Source organism: Panthera uncia, chromosome B4, assembly GCF_023721935.1.
Source record: "Panthera uncia isolate 11264 chromosome B4, Puncia_PCG_1.0, whole genome shotgun sequence".
Taxonomy (NCBI): Eukaryota; Metazoa; Chordata; class Mammalia; order Carnivora; family Felidae; genus Panthera; species Panthera uncia.
In genome coordinates, this window is record NC_064809.1 from 91,931,906 (window position 1) to 91,953,446 (window position 21,541).

General features: G+C 38.4%; 1 protein-coding gene across 1 annotated transcript; it reads left to right on the forward strand.

The window, feature by feature from the left end:
* The first annotated feature begins 735 nt into the window (after positions 1-735).
* On the forward strand, positions 736-19,249 carry CCT2 (chaperonin containing TCP1 subunit 2). Its single transcript, XM_049625956.1, has 16 exons — positions 736-839; positions 1,827-1,901; positions 2,003-2,068; positions 2,729-2,840; positions 3,163-3,239; positions 3,552-3,664; positions 4,904-5,106; positions 6,590-6,690; positions 6,882-7,009; positions 10,468-10,571; positions 13,132-13,251; positions 13,641-13,769; positions 13,966-14,069; positions 14,343-14,442; positions 16,154-16,295; positions 18,966-19,249. The coding sequence occupies exons 1-16, from the start codon at positions 837-839 to the stop codon at positions 18,994-18,996; spliced, it is 1,608 nt and encodes a 535-aa protein (XP_049481913.1). The 5' UTR covers positions 736-836; the 3' UTR covers positions 18,997-19,249.
* Positions 19,250-21,541: the final 2,292 nt, after the last annotated feature.

Genomic DNA, 21,541 nt, shown 5'->3' on the forward strand with positions numbered 1-21,541 from the left:
TGGGATTGATTTTGGTCTCTATCAACACATTATGTAAGAGGGTATTGGTCATCTCTACTAGTGGAGGGGGAAAAATCGAGTGAAAGCTAAGACCTGAAAATGAGCAGGCAGGGCAAAGATAAATGTCTCCATGAGAGTTCACAAGACTTTGTCCCGGACAGTCAACGTCCAATTAAAAACAGCTTTTTAAAATTCAACAAAAGGAATGTAAGTCTTCCTCGTAATACTCAATAAATAACGTTTAAAATTAAAATAGCAATAAAATATTATTTAGTAATATAATGGTAAACAATCAAAGAAACAAAACCCGAAAAAGCTGAATGTATTTGCCTCCCGGGAAAGAATTGGTGAGGTTGGTGAATTGTCTTTCGTTATTAGTATATAACACTTTAAATTGTGTATATGTGGTACTTTCAGGCAAATTTTAAAAGTTTAAATTTACGAAAAATTAAACGCACGAGCAAGAACGCCGTTGCTATGGCAGCCCGACGTCCCGAGATCCCCTTTGTTCTTCCGGAGTTCAACTCCCAACCTGCCCCGCTGCAAGCTAGATGTCGGACCCACCCCTTCCAGGTCTCTGGCAGGCGGATCCACAGGGGGCGGAGCGCGAGCCGAAGCCCCGCCCCCCAGCGTAAGGAGCCGCGCTTCCGCCCGCGTTGCTCCACTCAAAGTGGCACCACTCACTGCTCCAGCCGGCGGCGCCTGGCCCGAGCTTCGCGCTGGTCGGAGCTCCGCCCCCTGCAGTAGAGCGTGTGCCGTCATTTCCGGCTTCTCTTACCTCCGGTCCCGGGCGTGAGCTGTGAGGGATTAGCGTGTGTGCCGGACTCCACGGAACCATGGTGAGTCTGGCCCCGCTAGCCCTGTCTAAGCCCCACCACGTCCCGCCGTGCCCTGCCGCCTCGCTGTCCCCTCTGTTTTCCCTTTGCCGCGGACTCCTTGTGTCTGTCTCTCCTTAGGCCGCCGCACATGGCGCGGGCCGCGGCGTGTGGCCTGCGCCGGGCCCGCCGGTGAAGCCCTCCATGCCTAGCAGGGGGAGGGGCGGGCCTCCATGCCAGCGTCTTGGGCCTACTAGGCCTCTCCCAGTACCAGAACCCGGGGCCCGGGGCTCAACCCAAGCGAAGAAATTTCTAGTGCCCCGGGCGGGTCGGCGCGGCAGGCCGCGCCCTCTCTTGGGGAGGAGCCTATGGCGACCGGGCTGGAGGGACCGGACGGTGAAGATGGAGGCGGGTCGACCGCGTTGCCTCGTCCACTGGGCGGTTGTTGAGCTAGTGGCTTACAGCTGTTGCCTGCCTTATGCTTAGCTTAAAACCATTTTAAGTCTTGGGGCGCCTGGGTGGCTCAGTCGGTTGAGCGGCCGACTTCAGCTCAGGTCACGATCTCGCGGCCCGTGAGTTCGAGCCCCGCGTCGGGCTCTGTGCTGACAGCTCAGAGCCTGGAGCCTGTTTCAGATTCTGTGTTTCCCTCTCTCTGACCCTCCCCTGTTCATGCTCTGTCTCTCCCTGTCTCAAAAATAAATAAAACGTTAAAAAAAAATTTAAAAAACCATTTTAAGTCTTGCCATGTTTAACAGTCTCTTTGGTATACAATTTTTACTCGCAGAGCCCTAGTAGATCCCAAAAGCAAGGTCGTCTTGCCGTGCAGCTTGCATAAGTCCCTCACTCCCCCCTTAAGTAAATGCCCCAGTGATGGAGAACGTCACTGTTTTGAAAAAGTATGTTGTGCTGTAAATTAAACTTGTCTTTAATATCTGCATATTTTATCTCCATGCGTCTGAATATACTTGTTAAATATTGGTATTCAAACTGATTGTTAATTTTCCTTTTTAGGCGTCCCTTTCCCTCGCACCCGTTAACATCTTCAAGGCTGGAGCTGATGAAGAGAGAGCAGAGACCGCTCGGCTGGTAAGCCTTGTTCTCCCATTCTTTTAAAGATTCGATTGTACTTTTTGAATTTTAAGATTGTAAAATTGATTCTTACCTTCAATCTCTGATTTTTACTCCAGTCCTCTTTTATTGGTGCCATCGCTATTGGAGACTTGGTAAAGAGCACCTTGGGACCTAAGGGCATGGTAAGGAAAACTAGGAATTTTTATGTTTTGATATTGTTTTAGAGCCGTTGGTGGAAATACAGTTAATAACTCAATTTGGGGGGTGCTTTTTAATGTTGGAAAGTTCACTCTTACTTACACACGTAAGATGTGGATATATTCTTCTTGCTAAAAATGAAAACAGTGCTTATAAAGCTAAAGTTCCCTTGGATCACCATCCTGGATCCTCTCCCCAGTGACAACCACTGTTATATCTGGATGTAAGTCTTCCCAATATATTTATGTAGATTTATCTGTGCGTTATGTGTTTTGTTGCATATATTTTGTTCTATCATAGGCACTACACATGTGTACTTTATCTGTAGGTAGCTTTTTAAAATTCCTTTCAGCATTAATGTTTAAATTTTATTTATGACCACATTGAGGGACATTTAGTTTGTTTCCATTGTTTTTGCTATTACAATGCTGAGACAACCTTGTTAATATTTCCCTGTTCTAGTGTTTTTAGGGGTAGACACCAAGATTTGCTTATGGAGTGTATGCATTGAAAAATTTGGATACTGCCAAATAGCCATCCAGAGTATTTACACATCAACAGTATATGAGAATACGGGTTGATCCATGCATTTTTCCAGATATATTTATATTTTGAACCACATATTTATTATTTATTCCTTTTAGGATAAAATTCTATTAAGCAGTGGACGAGATGCCTCTCTCATGGTAACCAATGATGGTGCAACTATTCTAAAAAACATTGGTGTGGACAACCCAGCAGCTAAAGTTTTAGTTGGTGAGTATGAGGATGATAAGGTTTCGTTAATATTTTGAAACACATTTTTAAATAGGTTGTGTTGATGAACTATACTTGTGATTAATTGATGTCTACTTTTTAATTGTTATCATTATTACAAGCTTCTAGAGTACCATGCATTTATTAATGATAAAACATTTCAGACTGAGAATTTCCAGGGTTTGTCAGGTGAGGAAACCTAGATAAGTGAGATTCAGATTGGTGGTGGGTATGTTTAGAGAATTAAGTAAGCTATGGAGAAGTAATTTAGAATGCAGAATCTCATAAGAATGAGCTAGTAACTATAGCTTCCTTTTTGTAGATATGTCAAGGGTTCAAGATGATGAAGTTGGTGATGGCACTACCTCTGTTACTGTGTTAGCAGCAGAATTGCTAAGGGTAAGAATATCTGAGCAACTTCAATCTCCTTTTATTGTTTTTTGCTCTTGGACCGGAAGTCATTGGGTCCTGCTTCAGGCTTCAGTTTATTTGTTTTGAGAGAGCGTGCATGCACATGAGCAAGGGGGGAGGGAGAGAGAGAATCGCAAGCAGGCTCTGGTGACAGAGCAGAGCCCAAAGTGGGGCTCAGTCCCATGAACCAGGAGATTATGACCTGAGCTGAAATCAAGAGTTAGATGCTTAACTGACTGAGCTACCCAGGAACCCTTTATGTCTTTACTGTTGTGAATGTTTTCTGCTCTTTATTAATAGGAAGCAGAATCTTTAATTGCAAAAAAGATTCACCCACAGACCATCATTGCTGGTTGGAGAGAAGCCACAAAGGCAGCAAGACAGGCTCTGTTGAATTCTGCAGTTGATCATGGGTTGGTATACCAAAATAATGCTATTTTTAAGTATTTAACATTTCTTAGTTTGTCTATTTTTTTTATTTTTTATTTAAAAAAAAATTTTTTTTAACGTTTATTTATTTTTGAGACAAAGAGAGACAGAGCATGAACAGGGGAGGGGCAGAGAGAGAGGGAGACACAATCTGAAACAGGCTCCAGGCTCTGAACTGTCAGCACAGAGCCCGATGTGGGGCTCGAACTCACGGACTGTGAGATCCTGACCTGAGCCGAAGTCGGACGCTTAACCGACCAAGCCACCCAGGCGCCCCGTTAGTTTGTTTACTTTTGAGAGATTTAGAGAATCTTACAAGCAGGCTCCATGCTTGGCACTGAGCCTGACTCAGGGCTCAGTCTCATGACCGTGAAGTCATGACCAGAGCCAAAGTCAGGAGTCAGATGTTTAACTGACTGAGCCACCCAGGTGCCCCTTAACATTCTTTTCAAAATATGCTCCATACAGAAAGTCTGGAGAATAAAAGCATTTACAAACATAACCCTGTTGCCTCATCCTGCCCTGATAACAAAACAAACCCTCCATGTTTCACTTCACATACAGGCTGGGTTTCCAGTTTCCTGTGTATATAATCACACAACACACAGAAACAAATAGTATTGTGTAGAGAATTTTACAGCTTCTAACTTAGTTGAATAATAAGGATATTTCTGAGTGTTAGTATTTTCTGCATTATTAGTTTTAATAGAGGTATGCATTTGATTATAGTATAATTTATCTATTTGTGCTTGGAAATCTGTGTTTTGATTGATAATTTTTAGCTTTATAGTAATGTGACAAATCTCTTTCCTAAAAAAATGTTTCAAGAAGTATAATTGGTGAGTCCAAAGGTATATGTGTATTTTAAGGCATTTTTATTTACCAGTAACTCTCTAGAAAACATTAATCCTCACTCCCAATATCTGTATAGCAATACCTATTTTTCCATGCTCTTGGAGCATTTGCTATTTTTTTGTTGGCTTATTTGTTTTTTGGTATTTTGCCAGATAGGTGGGAAATTAGTAACTTTTAATTTCGCATTTCTTGATTATTGGTGGTGAGCTCTAATTCTTTTTCTGTGGCTTAGAGCCCTGACTGGGGTGAAATGATCTACTGACACCTATTTGGATAAATTTCAAAAAGAAAAATAGGATTGATATCTTTGGAGAAGCATTTTAAGAACAGGCATGAGTCTTCTGTTTTTTTGTTTTTTGTTTTTTTAGTTCTGACGAAGTTAAGTTCCGTCAGGATTTAATGAACATTGCAGGAACAACATTATCCTCAAAACTTCTTACTCATCACAAAGACCACTTTACTCAGTTAGCTGTAGAAGCTGTTCTCAGACTGAAAGGCTCTGGTAATTTGGAGGCAATTCATGTCATCAAGAAGCTAGGAGGAAGTCTGGCAGATTCCTATTTAGATGAAGGTATGTATATGTTAAATATGGGAAAACAAGGTTTGATCAGATGTTGAGGGCTAAATAGCGAATCCTGTTTTTAGCTAGTCAGGACTAGTGACACTTCACAAAGCCAGAAAACTTGTCTTTAAGAATACAAATACATTTTTGTCATTCTGATCCATTTATTATGTGTAACTATGTGCTTCATCTCACTCCATCCCAGCATTTCTTTGATAATCTCTAGGTTTTACTTATGCCAAGAAGTTATTACTTGCAGTGTCTAATAAAGAGAAATTGTAGTCTTAGTAGAAATCAGCTACTCTGAAATAGCACTTTTTCCAGGAAGGGTTTGTGTTAAGTCATATCATTTAGTTGGTGTAGGTATTGAGGGTATAGTTGCTGGTGTTTTTTAAAGTGATACAGAAGTCTTAGCAATTGCTATTTTCTTACTAATAGTGTATTTTGTTCTTAGAGTATGAATTTTTCAAAACATCTTTACATTGTATTTACTTCACAAAATGACTTCTGGAGTGGAATGTGTAGGCGTTCTCTTCTATAGAGGAGAAACAGGAACAAGTTGTGTTTTACCAGTGATTCGTACTTCATTTATAGGTCATTTGTATTTCAAGGCAGTAACAATTCTGAAAATACTCTGTGTTGAATTTATCTATGAGGGCTGTGTAGCATTTCTAAAAGAGGCTAGTGGGTAGGTAAGGATAATGAAAACAAAGATAGCTACCATTTCTGAATGCTACATTCTTGAATATTCTGTGCCAAGCATTCTAATAGGAATTTAACTTAAAATTTTATTTATCCCTCATTATGTTGTTGATCCAGTGATTGAGAATTAGGTTCATCTTAATAGGGTGGAAAACCCAACATGAAAATGGAAAAGGTAAAAGTTATGTATGCCTCTAAAAGAAGCTTGGAGAAAGAGTTCCAAATCATCAGGCCTCTAGGCTGGAAACGAGCATCTGTGCCACTGGTGATACTCCTGTTTTACAGATGACTAGCTAAGGTTGATTAATTTGTCCAAGAGTCTGTACACAGCCTGTAAGCAGCATGAGTATGATTGGGGCAGGTTTGTCTGACTCCATTATACATGACTTTTTCATTTTCTTAACCGGCTTCAGTGCTTCAAAAAGTTCAGTAATCTCTAGGAATACCTTGTTTTTCTGAATCCTCAGTTTTTCTGTTGTGTTGGCTTTAAAGGAATGAAAGTGGATTTATTAGCATTATGTTGTAATCCACGTCTGCAGATTTTGTATATTTTGGGGAACAAAAGTTTCAAAATACTGTGTTTATTCTTAAAGTTTGTGCTGTACTCTTACATTTCCACCTGCTAAGTTGATTTTTATGATCACTGCTTTAATGGAATGCTTTATAGGTTCTAGGAGCTTGAAGAATTGGACTCAAATGTGTTCTTTGAAAGTAATTTGATAAAGCAGACATCTATAGAAGATTTATCAATATAGCTTTCAAGTATTTAATATAGTATTCTGTATTGTAGGCTTTCTGTTGGATAAAAAAATTGGAGTAAATCAACCAAAGCGAATTGAAAATGCTAAAATTCTTATTGCAAACACGGGTATGGATACAGATAAAATAAAGGTATGTTAACTACATTTCTTGGAATTCTAATTGTTAGCTGCTTTATAAACTCAGGCTGAGAATCACTTGCACTTAAAAAAAAAACCTAGAATATATATGAATGTATCCAAATACATAATTTCAGTGTATTTATGTGAAAATGTTTATGTTGAGACTCTTAAGTGTTGTTTTTATGCTTTCCTTTGTTTTAGATATTTGGTTCCAGGGTAAGAGTTGATTCTACAGCAAAAGTGGCTGAAATAGAACACGCAGAAAAGGAAAAAATGAAGGAGAAAGTTGAACGTATTCTTAAGCATGGAATAAATTGCTTTATTAACAGGTCCGTATGTGGTTTTGCTAACAATAGTTATAATAATGTAATACATGATTTATGTCTTTGAAGGCTTATGGAAATACTTAATATGGAATTAGTGACTTGTTATTTAGAAACATGTTTTTTCTGAATATAATTAGAATTTTATGGCAAGGCACTTGTATTATTATGATTTTGGTGATGTTTTATGTTAATACACTTTACCAAGCCTTTTTTTATTAACAAAATAGTTAAAAAAAAAAAGTTTTTTGATGTTTGTTTATTTTTGAGAGAGACAGAGACAGAATGCGAGTGGGTTGGGACAGAGACAGAGGGAGGCGCAGAATCAGAAGCAACCTCCAGGCTCCTAGCTGTCAGCACAGAGCCTGACGCGAGGTTTGAACTCACGAGCTGTGAGATCATGACCGGAACCGAAGTCGGACGCTCAACCGACTGAGCCACCCAGGCACCCCACAAAGTAGTTTTTTGATTTGACAGTTACAGTTTTAGAGTTTTGGACTAATTGTGTGTGTGTGTGATATATATATCTGGTGGAGAGGTTCAATTCCCATATCAAATGATGAGAGTTTGAAGTGGCAAAAAATTAATACCAAAGAAAACAAGAATGAAGAGATCAAGTTTTAGATAAGAATTTTGTCTTGTGTTTTTTAAAATCATTTATTTTGATTTTTTTTAATGTTTATCTTTGAAAGAGAGCACAAGCAGGGGAGGGGCAGAGAGAGGGAGACACAGAATCCAAAGCAGGCTCCAGGCTCCAGGCTCCAAGCTGTCTTCACAGAACCCGATCAGGGCTCGAACTCACGAACCATGAGAGAGTGACGTGAGCTGAAGTTGGATGCTTAACCGAGTGAGCCACCCAGGCACCCTAAAGTTTGTTTTTGAGAGAGTGTATGCTTGTGCACAAGTAAGGTAGGGAGGGACAGAGAGAGAGGAGACAGAATTCCAAGCAGTCTCCATGCTGAGAGTCTGATGCGGGGCTTGAACTCATGAACTGTGAGATCATAACCTGAGCTGAAGTCAAGAGTCAGACACTTAACTGAGTCACTCAGGCACCTGTTTTCTTTAATTTCTGTGAAAAAGTATGTGTATGCTTCTTCTGTGTATTCTTTTTTTTTCAAAGTTTATTTATTTTGAGAGAGCATGCACGCAGGGAAGGGGCAAGGTGGGGGAGAGAATCCCAAGTAGGCTTAGTGCTATCAGCAGAGTCCAAGGTGGGGCTTAAACCCACGAACTGTGAGGTCATGACCTGAGCTGAAATCAAGAGTTGAATGCTTAACTGACAGAGTCACCCAGGCGCCTTTCCCCATGTTTCTTAATTGTTAGTGTCTAAGGCATTTTTGGGTTTTTTTTCCCCCACAAAGGCAATGGAAATTTTTTTTCAGTAAAACTAGAAAAGAGTCAATAAAAAGTCACAACACTATCCACTCCAGTGGTCTGAGGCAGCGTAAAATGGAATCAGGTGTCAGGCACTCCGGGCCCCGTAGCTTGCTTCCATGGCTCTCAGACCAGCTTCCATCTTTGGGGCCCTGATGTTATAGGGCCGAACATGTAGGATCCAATAGTAGTGAGGGCCATTTCCTGGCAAGGCCTAGAGGCAAGAACTCTAGACTGGAGTTTTGGCAAGGAGTCCTCTATTCTCTTCCAGGTTCAGGGGGCCTAAAACCACTGCTTTGAATTCAGTTTACTCATTCCCACCTCAGGGCCTCTAATGTACCTAATTTTCCCTCTGGTTGGCTCCCTTGGATTGTTTTAAATGGTGAAAATGCCAAGAGGAACAACATGTTTCTGTCAGTGAACTTTGGTTAACTTTGACAGTTAATATTTGATGAAAAATAATTGTTCTAGGCCAGATGTTTGTGGGCTTCTTTTGTTTGTTTTAATGTTTATTTATATTGTTAGAGCATGTGCAAGGGAGACAGAATCCCAAGCAGGCTCCATGCCACTAGCACAGAGCCCCATGCTGGGCTTGATCTCACAAATGTGAGATCATGACCTGAGCCCAAATGAAGAGTCAGATGCTTAACCCACTGAGCCACCCAGGCATGCTTGTGGGCTTTTTAAAAAGAAGTTTGTAAACTGTGTGATCTGTGAATCTGAGAACACGCATTTTGCCTAACAGTGCTTTATAATAATTATTTTTAAAACTTTTTTTAGCCTTTTTTTTTTAATTAAGTTTCAAACTTTTAAACATGTCCTTTTTATACTCCTGATAGAAAAATAATACCCCATTGGGGCACCTGAGTGGCTCAGTTGGTTAAGGGCCTGGCTCTTGGTTTCAGCTTGAGTGGTGATCTCACATATTATGAATTCGAGCCCCACATTGGGCTCTGCGCTGACAGTGTGGAGCCTGCTTGAGATTCTCTCTCCCCTCTCTCTCCCCTCTGCCTCTACCCCGCTTGTGCACCCTCTCTCTCTCAAAACAAACTTTAAAAAAAATCTCGTTTTGGAAAATAGAAACGTATAAAGAAGGAACAGAGTCTAGGGTCTGACCTTCCTGAAATTCTTTTATTAAGCTGATCTGTGTGTGTAGTGTTCTAGCTTCAGTTTTTCACTTACGATGGCATGCTGTAAACTTTTTTTTTTTTTTTCAGTCTAATATATTTTTAAAATTACAAAGTTCTCATAACTGGTAAATTGTGATCTGCACAAACACTCCCCAGTGGACATTAAGGTCGTTGGCAGGTTTTGCTGTTCTCCAAAAATTTTTTACAAATATCATCATTAAAATCTTTTAACGTTTATTTTTTTTTGAGAGAGCATGAGAGGGGGAGAGGCAGAGAGGGAAACACAGAATCCGAAGCAGGCTCCAGGCTCTGAGCTGTCAGTGCAGAGCCTGATGCGGGGCTCGAACCCACGAACTGTGAGATCATGACCTGAGCTGAAGTCAGGTGCTTAACTGACTGAACCACCTGGCACCCCAAAATCTTTTAATATCTAAATTTATTTTCCTATTGTAGAGCCTCAGGAGTGGAATTAAAGCATGTGAACATTGACGTGGGGTTTTTTTGTTTTTAAGTTTTTTTTTTAATGCTTATTTATTTTTGAGAGAGAGGGAGGGAAAAAGGGCAGGCAGAGAGAGAGGGAGACACAGAATGTGAAGCAGTCTCTAGGCTCCCAGCTGTCAGCACAGAACCCAATGTGGGGCTCAAACTCAGCAACTGTGAGATCATGACCTGAGCCGAAGTCGGATACTTAACTGACCCCTGACGTGGTTTTTGATGCATTTTTTGCTACATTACTTTTCAGAATTATGGGTCTAGTTTATCCTATTAGTTAACAATATAAAATACCTGTTTTCAGTACTAGCATGAATGCACTAAGTTTTGTAATTTATAAATTATTGCATACGGAAGATACGGTAAAATTTGTATTGGTGAGGTAAAAATGGTTCCATGTTTTTTAGTCTGTTGAATTTTAGACTTGTGAAATAACAATTTTGAACAATATTTTTATTTTATTTATAGGCAGTTAATTTATAATTATCCTGAACAGCTCTTTGGTGCTGCTGGTGTTATGGCTATTGAACATGCAGATTTTGCAGGTGTGGAACGCTTAGCTCTTGTCACAGGTATGGGAAAAAGGCATTAATTTCTTTTTTCTTTCTTTATTTTATTTATTTTTTTAAGTTTATTTTGATAAAGGGAGAGAGGCAGAGAGAAAATCCCAAACAGGCTCCGTGAGGTCAGTGTAGAGCACGATGCAGGTCTTGATCTCACAACCCTTGAGATCATGACCTGAGCAAAAAGGAAGAGCTTAACCAACTGAGCCACCCAGGCGCCCTAAAAGGCATTAATTTCCAACAAACACTAATCGCTCTTGGATTTATTAAATGTTAGTGTATGGAACTTATTGCTGAGAGTACAAAGAAGTACCTTTAGGGGGCTTAGAAAATAAACCATTATTCTGAAATCTGATTTATGGTTTTTTGACATCTTTAGTTATGTTATTTTACTATATACCAAATTATATGCTAGGTTTTCCCTCTCCTTTTTTGTTACATTGTTTTAAAGATACTAGATCTTTTCTCACAAACCCACAGGACCATTGTTCTATACCTAAAGAAACAAAAACTTAAAAAAGGAGTGTTCGGTTTTATCTAGTTTATTTTTAGTGGTGAGTAGTCCAATGCTTTGTGCCCTCTGTGGTAGTAAGTTACCATAATAACCTTTATTGAACACTTAACTATATGTCAGAGAGTGGGTCAAGTGCTTGCACACTGTTTTTGTTAATTCATTTAAATTTGTGGGTAATCAATGTTGAACTAAGTGTGAAAACAATTCAGCAATGAATAACGAAAAGTTTCGTATACTCTAATATGCTTCGGTAGAGGTATGAGTTTCATAATCCCAGTTGTGTGGAATAAAAATATATTTATCAGTAAGATCACATCTACATCAGAATGACAGAGTGTAATTTGTTTATGTTGGGGTAATAGTTTTTAAAGTAACCTTAAAGACGTAAGTGTAGCAACCTTTATTCTCTAATTTTTAGGCCCTTGAAAATAAATGAATATGTTGGAAAGGTGGTTTGGGATCTGGCAATGAGAATTTAAGGAGAGGGGTTTGAGATGTAAAGGCACTAGGAATGTTGAATTTTCAAGTGCCATGAGTATTAGAAATAAAAGTATACTAACTATTGTAAAGGGTAGTATTGGTTTCATGTCAGAGTAACTTCTTCAACCATTTTTAATAATTTTGAGAAGTGTGGTCTTCTGACCTAAAAAAAGACTTTTTTCTTTCATTAGTTACTTTGAAATGGGTTTATTCTTTCTTTAATTACTTTGAAATAGGTTTACTTTAAAGTTTTTTACGAGCAATTACATACTTGATGCTTAAGGTAATAAAATTTAGGGTGTAATTCCTCCTTTAAGATAACAAAATTAAAGATACGCCCTAAGAATTAAATGTGAATGATAGCACATTCATAGGATAAGTTGATCTCATAAGGACTTGATACATGAAATTGCCACATACACTCAGAGGAAAATTGACTGCACCAAGCACACCCAACTGCAAAGTTGATCTTACCCCGTTGGTGCCTCCTATCTTTAGCTTACTTGTTTTTAAGATGTGTGAAATTGGTTCTCGTAAACGTCAAGGATACACATACATGTTTTTTTCTAAGCCAGTATAGAGAAGTTAGTGAATTTAAGATAAGTGAAAATTCTCATAAGCCAAATTAGTCTCATTTTGGGGATGTGATGTCCCAAATGTATTGTGTCTCACATCTAGAACACAAAGCAGTCTCAGGAATTTGCCAATCAAAAGTCAAAAGAACTTCAGCTGTACGGATGAGTATAAATCAGTATAAAAATGACCCAGAGTCTTTTTCTATAATTTTTTTTGTAAAATAGATATAAAGCATCCATTATTCTGAGTTACAGTAAAAAAGTAGGAAAAGAGGGGTTGGTTGATGGTAGAGGAAATCTACTTTATTAGATGAGAGTAGTGAGGTAGAGAAAGGGATTTTAAAATGGAAGTTTAACTTTTGCCTAATTAACGAGGAAAGGAAATGGCTGAACTTTTCAGTTTACACCATGGAAGATGGAGGGAAAATAGGAATAGAAATAAGACCTAGGAGTAAAGTAAAAATTTTTTTGACATCTCACTAGGTTTGCTCTGGGAAATTTTCAGTATACGTTTTCCCTTTTTCTAGGCTTTCTGAGATTGTAGTTACTGTAATGATTAGCAGGTATCAGGTGCTCCTTTAAGCAGTTTCTAAGGTTTACATCTGTTGACATAGTAGAATTAGTCAAATATTCTTATGTTTTGAGAAATTGGATCATAAGGGTACTGGTTTTCTAGACAGGATTCAAAAGGGAATCTGTATTCTACAGTGTGCTGCACATATAGGTCTAAAGAGACTGCTTGGATTTGAATTCCACTTTACTGTATTTGTTAGTGCTATGTAATCTTGAACAAGAAACTAAATATCTCTTTGCCTTGATTTTAGTATTTCCTAACAGTATCTCTGAGGATTGTAAAGATTAAATAGATTATGTGAAGTGCCTCAAAGTGCTTGGCATGTAGTAAGCAGTCAACTTTAAAAATGTCAGTTCATTAGTTCTTACTGGAAAACAGATTTTTAAATGCGTTGTGCATTTAATTAATGTGTATTTATGTTCATAGGTGGTGAAATTGCTTCTACCTTTGACCACCCAGAACTAGTGAAGCTTGGAAGTTGTAAGCTTATTGAGGAAGTCATGATTGGAGAAGATAAACTGATCCACTTTTCTGGGGTAGCACTTGGTGAGTGATTATATAGATCCTGATTTAGGTTCCTAAAGGTTTGATAGACTCTGTTGAAGTTAAAAGAAGTAGTTACTGTATTTACTAGAATATGATGTGTCTTAATTCTTGAGAGGCATGATGTATATTAATCTCAGTTTCTTTTGAGATAAGCCTCATGTTAATCTTGCCTTTGTGAACAGTATATTCAACATGATTGTTTTCTAGGTACCTTAGAACTACTGTGAACATGGATTATTAGCAAAAAGAATGTACAACAGTAGAGGACATGTCCGCTTTTAAAACCAAAGAATAATTATAACCAATATCTACATAAAGATTAGAAGGCAAACTTGTTTTTTATAACTAAGTGTTCACTGTGACCTAAGAATCTTATCTTTTAACTTTAGGTGAAGCTTGTACCATTGTTCTGCGTGGTGCCACTCAACAGATTTTAGATGAAGCAGAAAGATCTTTGCACGATGCTCTCTGTGTTCTTGCCCAAACTGTGAAGGATTCTAGAACAGTTTATGGAGGAGGTAAGCGTTTTAAAAATACTGAACGTGGTTTATTCAAGTATAGTAATGGTTTTGGCTTTAATGATTTTTAGAAAGCTTATATATAGTACTTTTGAGTTTAATTTTAAAATGTTTGATGTATCTTAAGGGAAATCAGTAATTCAGGGTCTTGGAGATTAAATAAAATATTTAATTGGAATTTAATTTTAATCTGCAGGCTGTTCCGAGATGCTGATGGCTCATGCTGTGACACAGCTTGCCAGTAGAACACCAGGCAAAGAAGCTGTTGCAATGGAGTCTTATGCTAAAGCACTGAGAATGGTAAGTTGATAAAGAGATCTGAACTCCCATTTTGTGAGTATTGATGGTTTTTTAAATGAATACATTTTCCTATTGTAGACATGTTTGCCTTTTTGGCATTAAGAAAACTGGTTCACGCCACTTAAATTTGATTCTGGAGTTTATCTTTTTTATGAGCAGTAATTAAAAGGAACAATTTTACATGGTTTCTAAATGTATAATTTTAAAAAGGTGTCCTAGTTAGAAGTAAATCCACTTTCTTATAGAATATTTGCTATTTGTCTTACCTTGTAGTTGCCAACTATCATCGCCGATAACGCAGGCTATGACAGTGCAGATCTCGTGGCGCAGCTCCGAGCTGCCCATAGTGAAGGCAATACAACTGCTGGACTGGGTAAGAAATTGCATGAAACCTTGTAGTAATTTTGGTAGTAACTTTACCAAGTTATTCTTTTTTTCTTTAAGCTGAATTCTCATAATAACCATAAAAAAGTTTCCTGTGGCCCTTGCCTCTGTAATTGTTACATATTTTAGGAAAATGTTTAACTTCATATTCTCAACACTGCCAGAACTGTTTTTCCATAAAGGGTATAAAACTAATTAGAAGATTTGTAACTAGTTTATTATGACTGTGAGATTGAAATACATAAACAGTACGAATATTTTCAAATAAGTATAAACATAATGTTAAGTTTATTATAGTATAATCAACATTCAATTTTAATCTCCTAGGAAACTTACTATGAGACATTCTTGAGTGTGGATCTTTGATACATAGATAAAAGTGGCCAAAAGGGCAGATTTTAATTCAAATTGAAAAATTTCCCAATGAACTGTCCAAGACAGGAATAGTAAGAGGGTAGATAATCCTGGCACTGCAGAAGAGAGGTAATGAAAATGATCTGTCAGAAGGTGAAGTAGGGATTCTCACAAGAAGAAAAGTAGATGACTTCTAAATTCTCTTCCAGTTTTAGGAATCCATGGTAGGGGCACCTGGCTGGCTCAGTTGGTAGAGCATGTGACTCTTGATCTCAGGGTTGTGAGTTCGAGCCCCGCATTGGGTGTAGATTACTTCTAAAAATTGAAATCTTAAAAGAAAAAAGAATCCATGGTAATTAGTGATAAGCACATCTTATGTGTAGTAATTTTACTTTTGTTTTTATTTTTTACTATTATTTTGAGAGCGAGAGAATCCCAAGCAGGCCCCATGCTGTCAGCACAGAGCCCAGCATGGAGCTCAGTCCCACGAACCATGAGATCATGACCTGAGCTGAAAGCAAGAGTTGGAGGCTTAACTGACTAGGTCACTGCTCCCTGCAGTAATTTTACACATGTACGTACATATACACGCGTGTATATATATGTACATAGATAAAGATAGGTGATTGAGGGGCGCCTGGGTGGCTCAGTATGTTAAGTGTCAACTCTTGGTTTCAGCTCAGGTCATAAACTTGCAGGTTGTGAGTTCGAGCCCTGTGTCGGGCTCTTTGCTGACATTGTGGAGCCTGCTTGGGATTCTCTCTCTCTCCCTGTCTGTCTGCCCCTCCCCAACTTGCTTTCTGTTTGTCTCTCAAAATAAATGAATAAACTTAAAAATGTTAAAAAAAACTGATTGAGTGTTCTATATTCATTTTCCATTATTTGACCTAGTTGACCTCCATTAATACAGATGATTGGTAGTTGACCTTTTAATTTTCTCAAAAGCCTTGAGTGATAGGCTGATGAGAATGCTCTAATTAAATTGAGTGGTTGGGTCTTGTGATCTCATTTTTTATAAACATTAATTTTATTTGTTGTAAGTCATTATAGAGATATTTTGATAATTTAGTTGCTAAAACTATAGTTTAGGGGTGCCTGGGTGGCTCAGTCGGTTGGGCGACTGACTTCGGGCTCAGGTCACAATGTCACAGTTGGTGAGTTCGAGCCCCACGTCGGGCTCTGTGCTGACAGCTCAGAGCCTGGAGCCTGCTTCACATTCTGTGTCTCCCCTTCTCTCTGCCCCTCCCTTGCTCACGCTCTGTGTCTCTCTGTCTCTCAATAATAAATAAATGTTTTTTAAAAAAAACAGCTATAGTTTATTTAGTAAATACTGTGTCTTTTTTCAGATATGAAGGAAGGTACCATTGGAGATATGGCAGCACTGGGTATAACAGAAAGTTTCCAAGTAAAGCGACAAGTTCTTTTGAGTGCAGCTGAAGCAGCAGAGGTGATTCTGCGTGTGGACAACATTATCAAAGCAGCACCAAGGTATTGTAGCACTTTAACACACATTTCTTAGAAAAAAATTGTTTTTTAAAATTATTATTGTTTTTTAATGTTTACTTAGAGAGCGTGCCCACATGAGGGAGGGGCAGAGAGAGAGGGAGAGAATCCCAAATAGGCTCTGCACTGTCAGGGTGCAGCCCAGTGTGGGGCTTGATCCCATGATCTGTGAGATCATAACCAGAGTTGAAATCAAGAGTTGAATGCTCAACCAACTGAGCCACTAGGTGCCCCTCTTACAAAAAAATTAACACAGAAGCAAAAAATAGATAACTGGGTATGTTTGGTAATTGTAGTTGATAGAGCCATTTCTGCCTAACTAAAAGTATTACGCATGTTATTTAAAATCTGTAGTCATAACTCTTAAAGTCAAAAAAGTTCAGGGAGAGAGGGGTACAGGTAACACAGGAGAGCTCTCAGAATTGACATAAAGAGGCAGGCTTGGAAAGGTTAAGAACCATACTGCATGGGGGTGAGGGCTGTAGTAGTAAGAATGAATGTCTTTTTACCAGGATGAGTCCGCTATAGTCCTCTATCCTGGGTACACTTTTTCATATAGGTAATCTTAAGTACATGATGTCCAGAGTTCCTTATATGTTCCATTTCAGCAGTTTTTTTAAGGTGTCAAATTTTTTCAGAAACTTATTCATGTAAAAAATGGTTAGCCAGAATATCTTAACTTCTGAAGATTTAGTTAACTTAATTGTTCTTACTAGTAGTTATGAAAATATTAATTTTACCTGTTGAAGTGGTAGTTCATGAAATTGAGAGGGGATGGTGGCCTGCACCAGGAGATAAGAGGTGAGGGCGGTCAGGAGGTGTTGATCATAGATTTTGAAGGTGGAGCCTGCAGAATTTGATGATGGGCTGGATATAAGGTATAAGGAAAAGGAATGAAGGCTAATCCAATCCAAGGTTCTTGTTGGGAGAAATAAAGTTTCTCTTATGTGAGTCTCTTGTGAATAGAAGCAGAGAAGTGGGATGGTAGCTAGAGGATGTGTGGGTCTTTACTGTGAATGTTCAGTGCTATGTGGAGTGATCTCGTAGGGGGAGATGAATGCAGAAGGAGGGAGCAGCCCACTGAGTAGCTGTGAGAAGGAGTGGGAGAATGAGAGGGGGGTGCTGGTTTTAGTTGGAAGCACGGGGAGTTCATCCCTGGGAACAGGAGGGAAGTAGGAACATCATTAGGAAATTGCACCTTAAATGGACTAAGGTTAAGGTACAAGGAATTTCTTTGTGCAGTCGTGCAGCATCCACTTGAGTGCTTTTTTCTATTACATCCCATTACTATTAGAAAGAGGAAAGAGTAGAAAGGAGTGATTTGGATGTGGAAAGAAAAGGGGGAAATGGTATTTAAATCTGTGGTGTAGTAGAAGAAGGCCTGGGCTGAAAATAGTTTCTCTGTGGTAGGGAAATGAGCAGTCATTTTGAAATGGAAAGTTGGTGAGGGAAGGAGAAATTGAAAGTTTTGGAAGCTGTGCCAGCAGAGATGGTTGTGCAGTTCTGTTTTCTCCTGTCTTTAAGCAGAATGATAACAAAAGGAAACTGGTCTGTAAAGTTTTCCTAATAGGCCACATAATCATGCCCTGCCCTCATAAATCTTTGCAATGACTTGACACCCTCAACCACGTTTGTAATATGTTCCTTGGTATATACCTCATTTGATCTGATACCACTGTTTTAGTGGTTTAAGTGTCTATTAAATTTAGTAGATGTTCTCCGTAATTGCAGTAAAGAAACATGAATAATTTTGTTTAACTCAGCCTTCCCAAACATACTGGTCTGGGGACTCTTCATACCCATTATTAACCAGGGGACTCTTACTCCATTCCAGACCAGTTGCCCTGTGAACTGTCACAGCTTGATAAGTTTCTATATTGACATCTTTTAGCATCCTTTAGTCCTACTCCCATAAGCTTCCAAGGTTGAAAGATTTATTTCCTTATATGGTCCCAGTATACTCTTTCAGTGTTTTTAGACTTTGCTTCTCTGGAATGATTGCTGTGTTTGTCTTTAGAAGCAGTGCTTATACAGGCAGTAAGTAAAATTCTGTTAGTACCTCTGCCATGCTTCCTTCCTGAGAGATTTGTTATTTTCTCACCAAAGAATAAAAGTTTAACATCTAAGATGTATATGAAAGGCACTGTTGACATACTTTAGTGAGTTTCCCAGCTTACCTACTGGCATTTGTTTTCATTCGTTTAGAATAGCAAGAAAAATAGAGATTTTTAATCTGGAGGCCCCAAAGTCTTGTCATTCTACATACAACTTGTGGTTAAGAGTACCTGTCTTTGTCTTTGACTAATTTAGTAGTAGAATTCCCTAACGCATTTGCTGAAAACATGCATTAACCTTTTAATGGAGAATATGTATTTGTTAAGTAGGTTGTTGGGATGAGAAATAGAGTATTGCTAAATACCTACAGGTCTTCACGTTCCATAGATTTGTAATGTCCTCTTACTAGTGTAGTAGTAATTGAGGGATATTAATTATGAGGTAGAAACAGCATCTTTGTTACAGAGAATTGGTTATAATGGTTTTAATAAAATTAAGAATTTAGCTGTGTTTGTATTTGCTATAAATCTTTGGTTACAGTCATGCTTTTCATTTTTACCATTGTCTTTTTCTTAAGTGTTTGTTTTATAATCCTTGCAGGAAACGTGTCCCTGATCACCACCCCTGTTAAACATTCCCATGTGCTGTTGAGCTCTGGACCAGGTAGTTCATAGCAAAGTTGTGTTTGAAAGACTTCCACCTATTAAAGAAGACTGTGGTATTGAAGTTTATCTGTGGCTCTTGTATCCTTAAGTTTGGACATTTAACTGACCATCTATTTTAACATGGGTCTAATTTATTTGCTGTTTCATTTTCCATAAAACTCAGTTGATTTAAAAGTTCGTTTCTCATATTGTGCATCAAAATAAAAATTTGAACAATTATCTGTTCTTACCTGTCTTAGTGATTTGTACTCTGTTTTTAATTATTTAATGGGAGCAAATGATTATACTCTGTATAGAGTTGTTCAGCTTAACTAATGATTGGCCTTACATGATTATGAAATAATTATCAAGTCCAAGTCACACATGATAAACATAGGTTAATCTCTTGGTTTTTAATCCTATATAACTTATTAGCCATTTAATTTTGTTTAGTGAAAGTACTCATTTAATTTTGTATAGTCGAAGTACCGTCTCTTATATAGGAAACAATTATGGTGTAAACATTATTTCAAGTTTGAAAGAGTCCTATATTACTTACTTTTTAAATGTTACTTTTGAGAGAGTGTGTGAGCAGAAGAGGGCCAGAGAGAGAAGGGGACAGAGGATCTGAAGCGGGTTCTGTGCTGACAGCGAGCCCGGTATGGGGCTCATACTCCCCAACCATGAGATCGTGACCTGAGCCGAAGTCGGCCTCTTAACCGATTGAGCCACCCAGGTGTCCCGAAAGAGTCCTCTATTTTAAAAGTTGCTTGTTACAAGCTGCTTCTCAAGGACCTTTGATGCTTTAAAGGGCAATATCCTCTTAAAGAATATGGATGTGGTTAGATTTAAGCATTACTGATTGTTGTTTTCTTAATGCTTTTCGGTTTTGGCACATGGCCAAGAGGAGAGAGAATGGGGATAGGTATGTACTTTGTTAATGGTTTAAAAGTGAATTTAGTTTTGGAAGTTATTTTAATGCATCAGTGTATAGCAGAATGCCCAAGAAATAAAGTGCAGCAGTAGGTTATAAGTTTTTACAGGGTATCTGTGCTAGCTTAATGGAGAGACATTTTATTCCCATAGAAGAGCAAAAGGGTTTTCAAGGAAACACTGATAAAATAACCTGTTTCTGTTGTGTTTTTGTTTTTTGAAGTAGGCTCCACGTGGGGTTTGAACCCATGATCATGAGATCAAGAGTTACATGCTCTACTGATTGAGGCAGCCAGGTGCTCCCAACCTGTTTTGTTTTTGTCTAAAAAGTTTGTCTCCACATTTTAATACTACTTTTGTAGAAGCTACTGAAACTAGGAAAACTTGGTTTTCTTTGTTTTGGTACTAGTTTATGTCTTCTAACATTCACATAAAGGAGGGACTTTTCCTGAGATTATCAAAGAGAATTACACTGATCTTTTTTTTTTTTTTTTAAGTATATCACATCATGACATCAGTTTTCAGGTGGAACAAGTGAGCATATCATGATCAAGAAAACCTACAGGTTTCAGTGGAAGTGGGTTTAAATATCTGTCTTAAGGTACTAGATACCCTGGAGTAAGATCTTGATCTTTAAGGATACTTGGGCATGTTTTCTCTAAAGGTCTTAAAAAGAATACAACAATAAATGTTAATCTAAAAAGAGGTAGAAACATGGGAGCTTCATTGTTACATCCAAGAATAACCCGTGCCTCTTTACCTCTTTGAATTCATATCCTTTGAAGCCCTTACAGATGTATTCATAAACCGAGATTATCTCAAGTTTACAAATTTTAATGTCTTTTCACTTTCAGAGGTAAAATAGCAATCTATGCCCCTCTATAATTCCTCTAACAGTTTTAGGATAGAGTTTCTTTTAACTCAAACTGAATATGGAAGCAGTTTTTTGCAAAATTTTTGTGATATGGAATTAGAGGTTTGGAATGTATGTTAATAGTACCTATATAAAAAATTGAGTATTTAGGGTTTTTAAATCCATTCTAGGTACGTGTGTGTTGACTAAAACTAAAATAATTTTTAAAAATCTAGGTAGCTTTCCGTTTTTCTTTGAAGGATAATATGTATACTGGTAATTCTTTTATTATCCTTAAGCCAGGATCCATTCTTTGCCTGCTGGGAGGCCATGGGCCCACTTAACCTTTGCTGACAGTCTCACATCTTCCTGTGGTTTAACTCAGGAGGTACTGGCAGGACATGGGGATCGGCATTCGGTATTTTCTTCCTGCGTAGCTTGCTCTTTGGAGATGACTGCATCCCTGTGAAACCTACCACTACAGCTTCACTGGTAGATCTTCTCCCCGCCTTTATTTTTTAAAGTTTATTTTGAGAGAGAGTGCATACACACTCGTGGGAGGGGCAGAGAGAGGGAGAAAGAATCCCAAGCAGGCTCCGCACTGTCAGGACAGGGCCCAATGTGGGGCTCAATTTCATAAACCGGGAGGTTATGACCTGAGCCGAAATCAAGAAGAGTCAGACGCTTAACCAACAGGGCTTCCCCAACACCCCTGGTAGCCTCTTTTTTCGTGCCTTTTGGCTCTT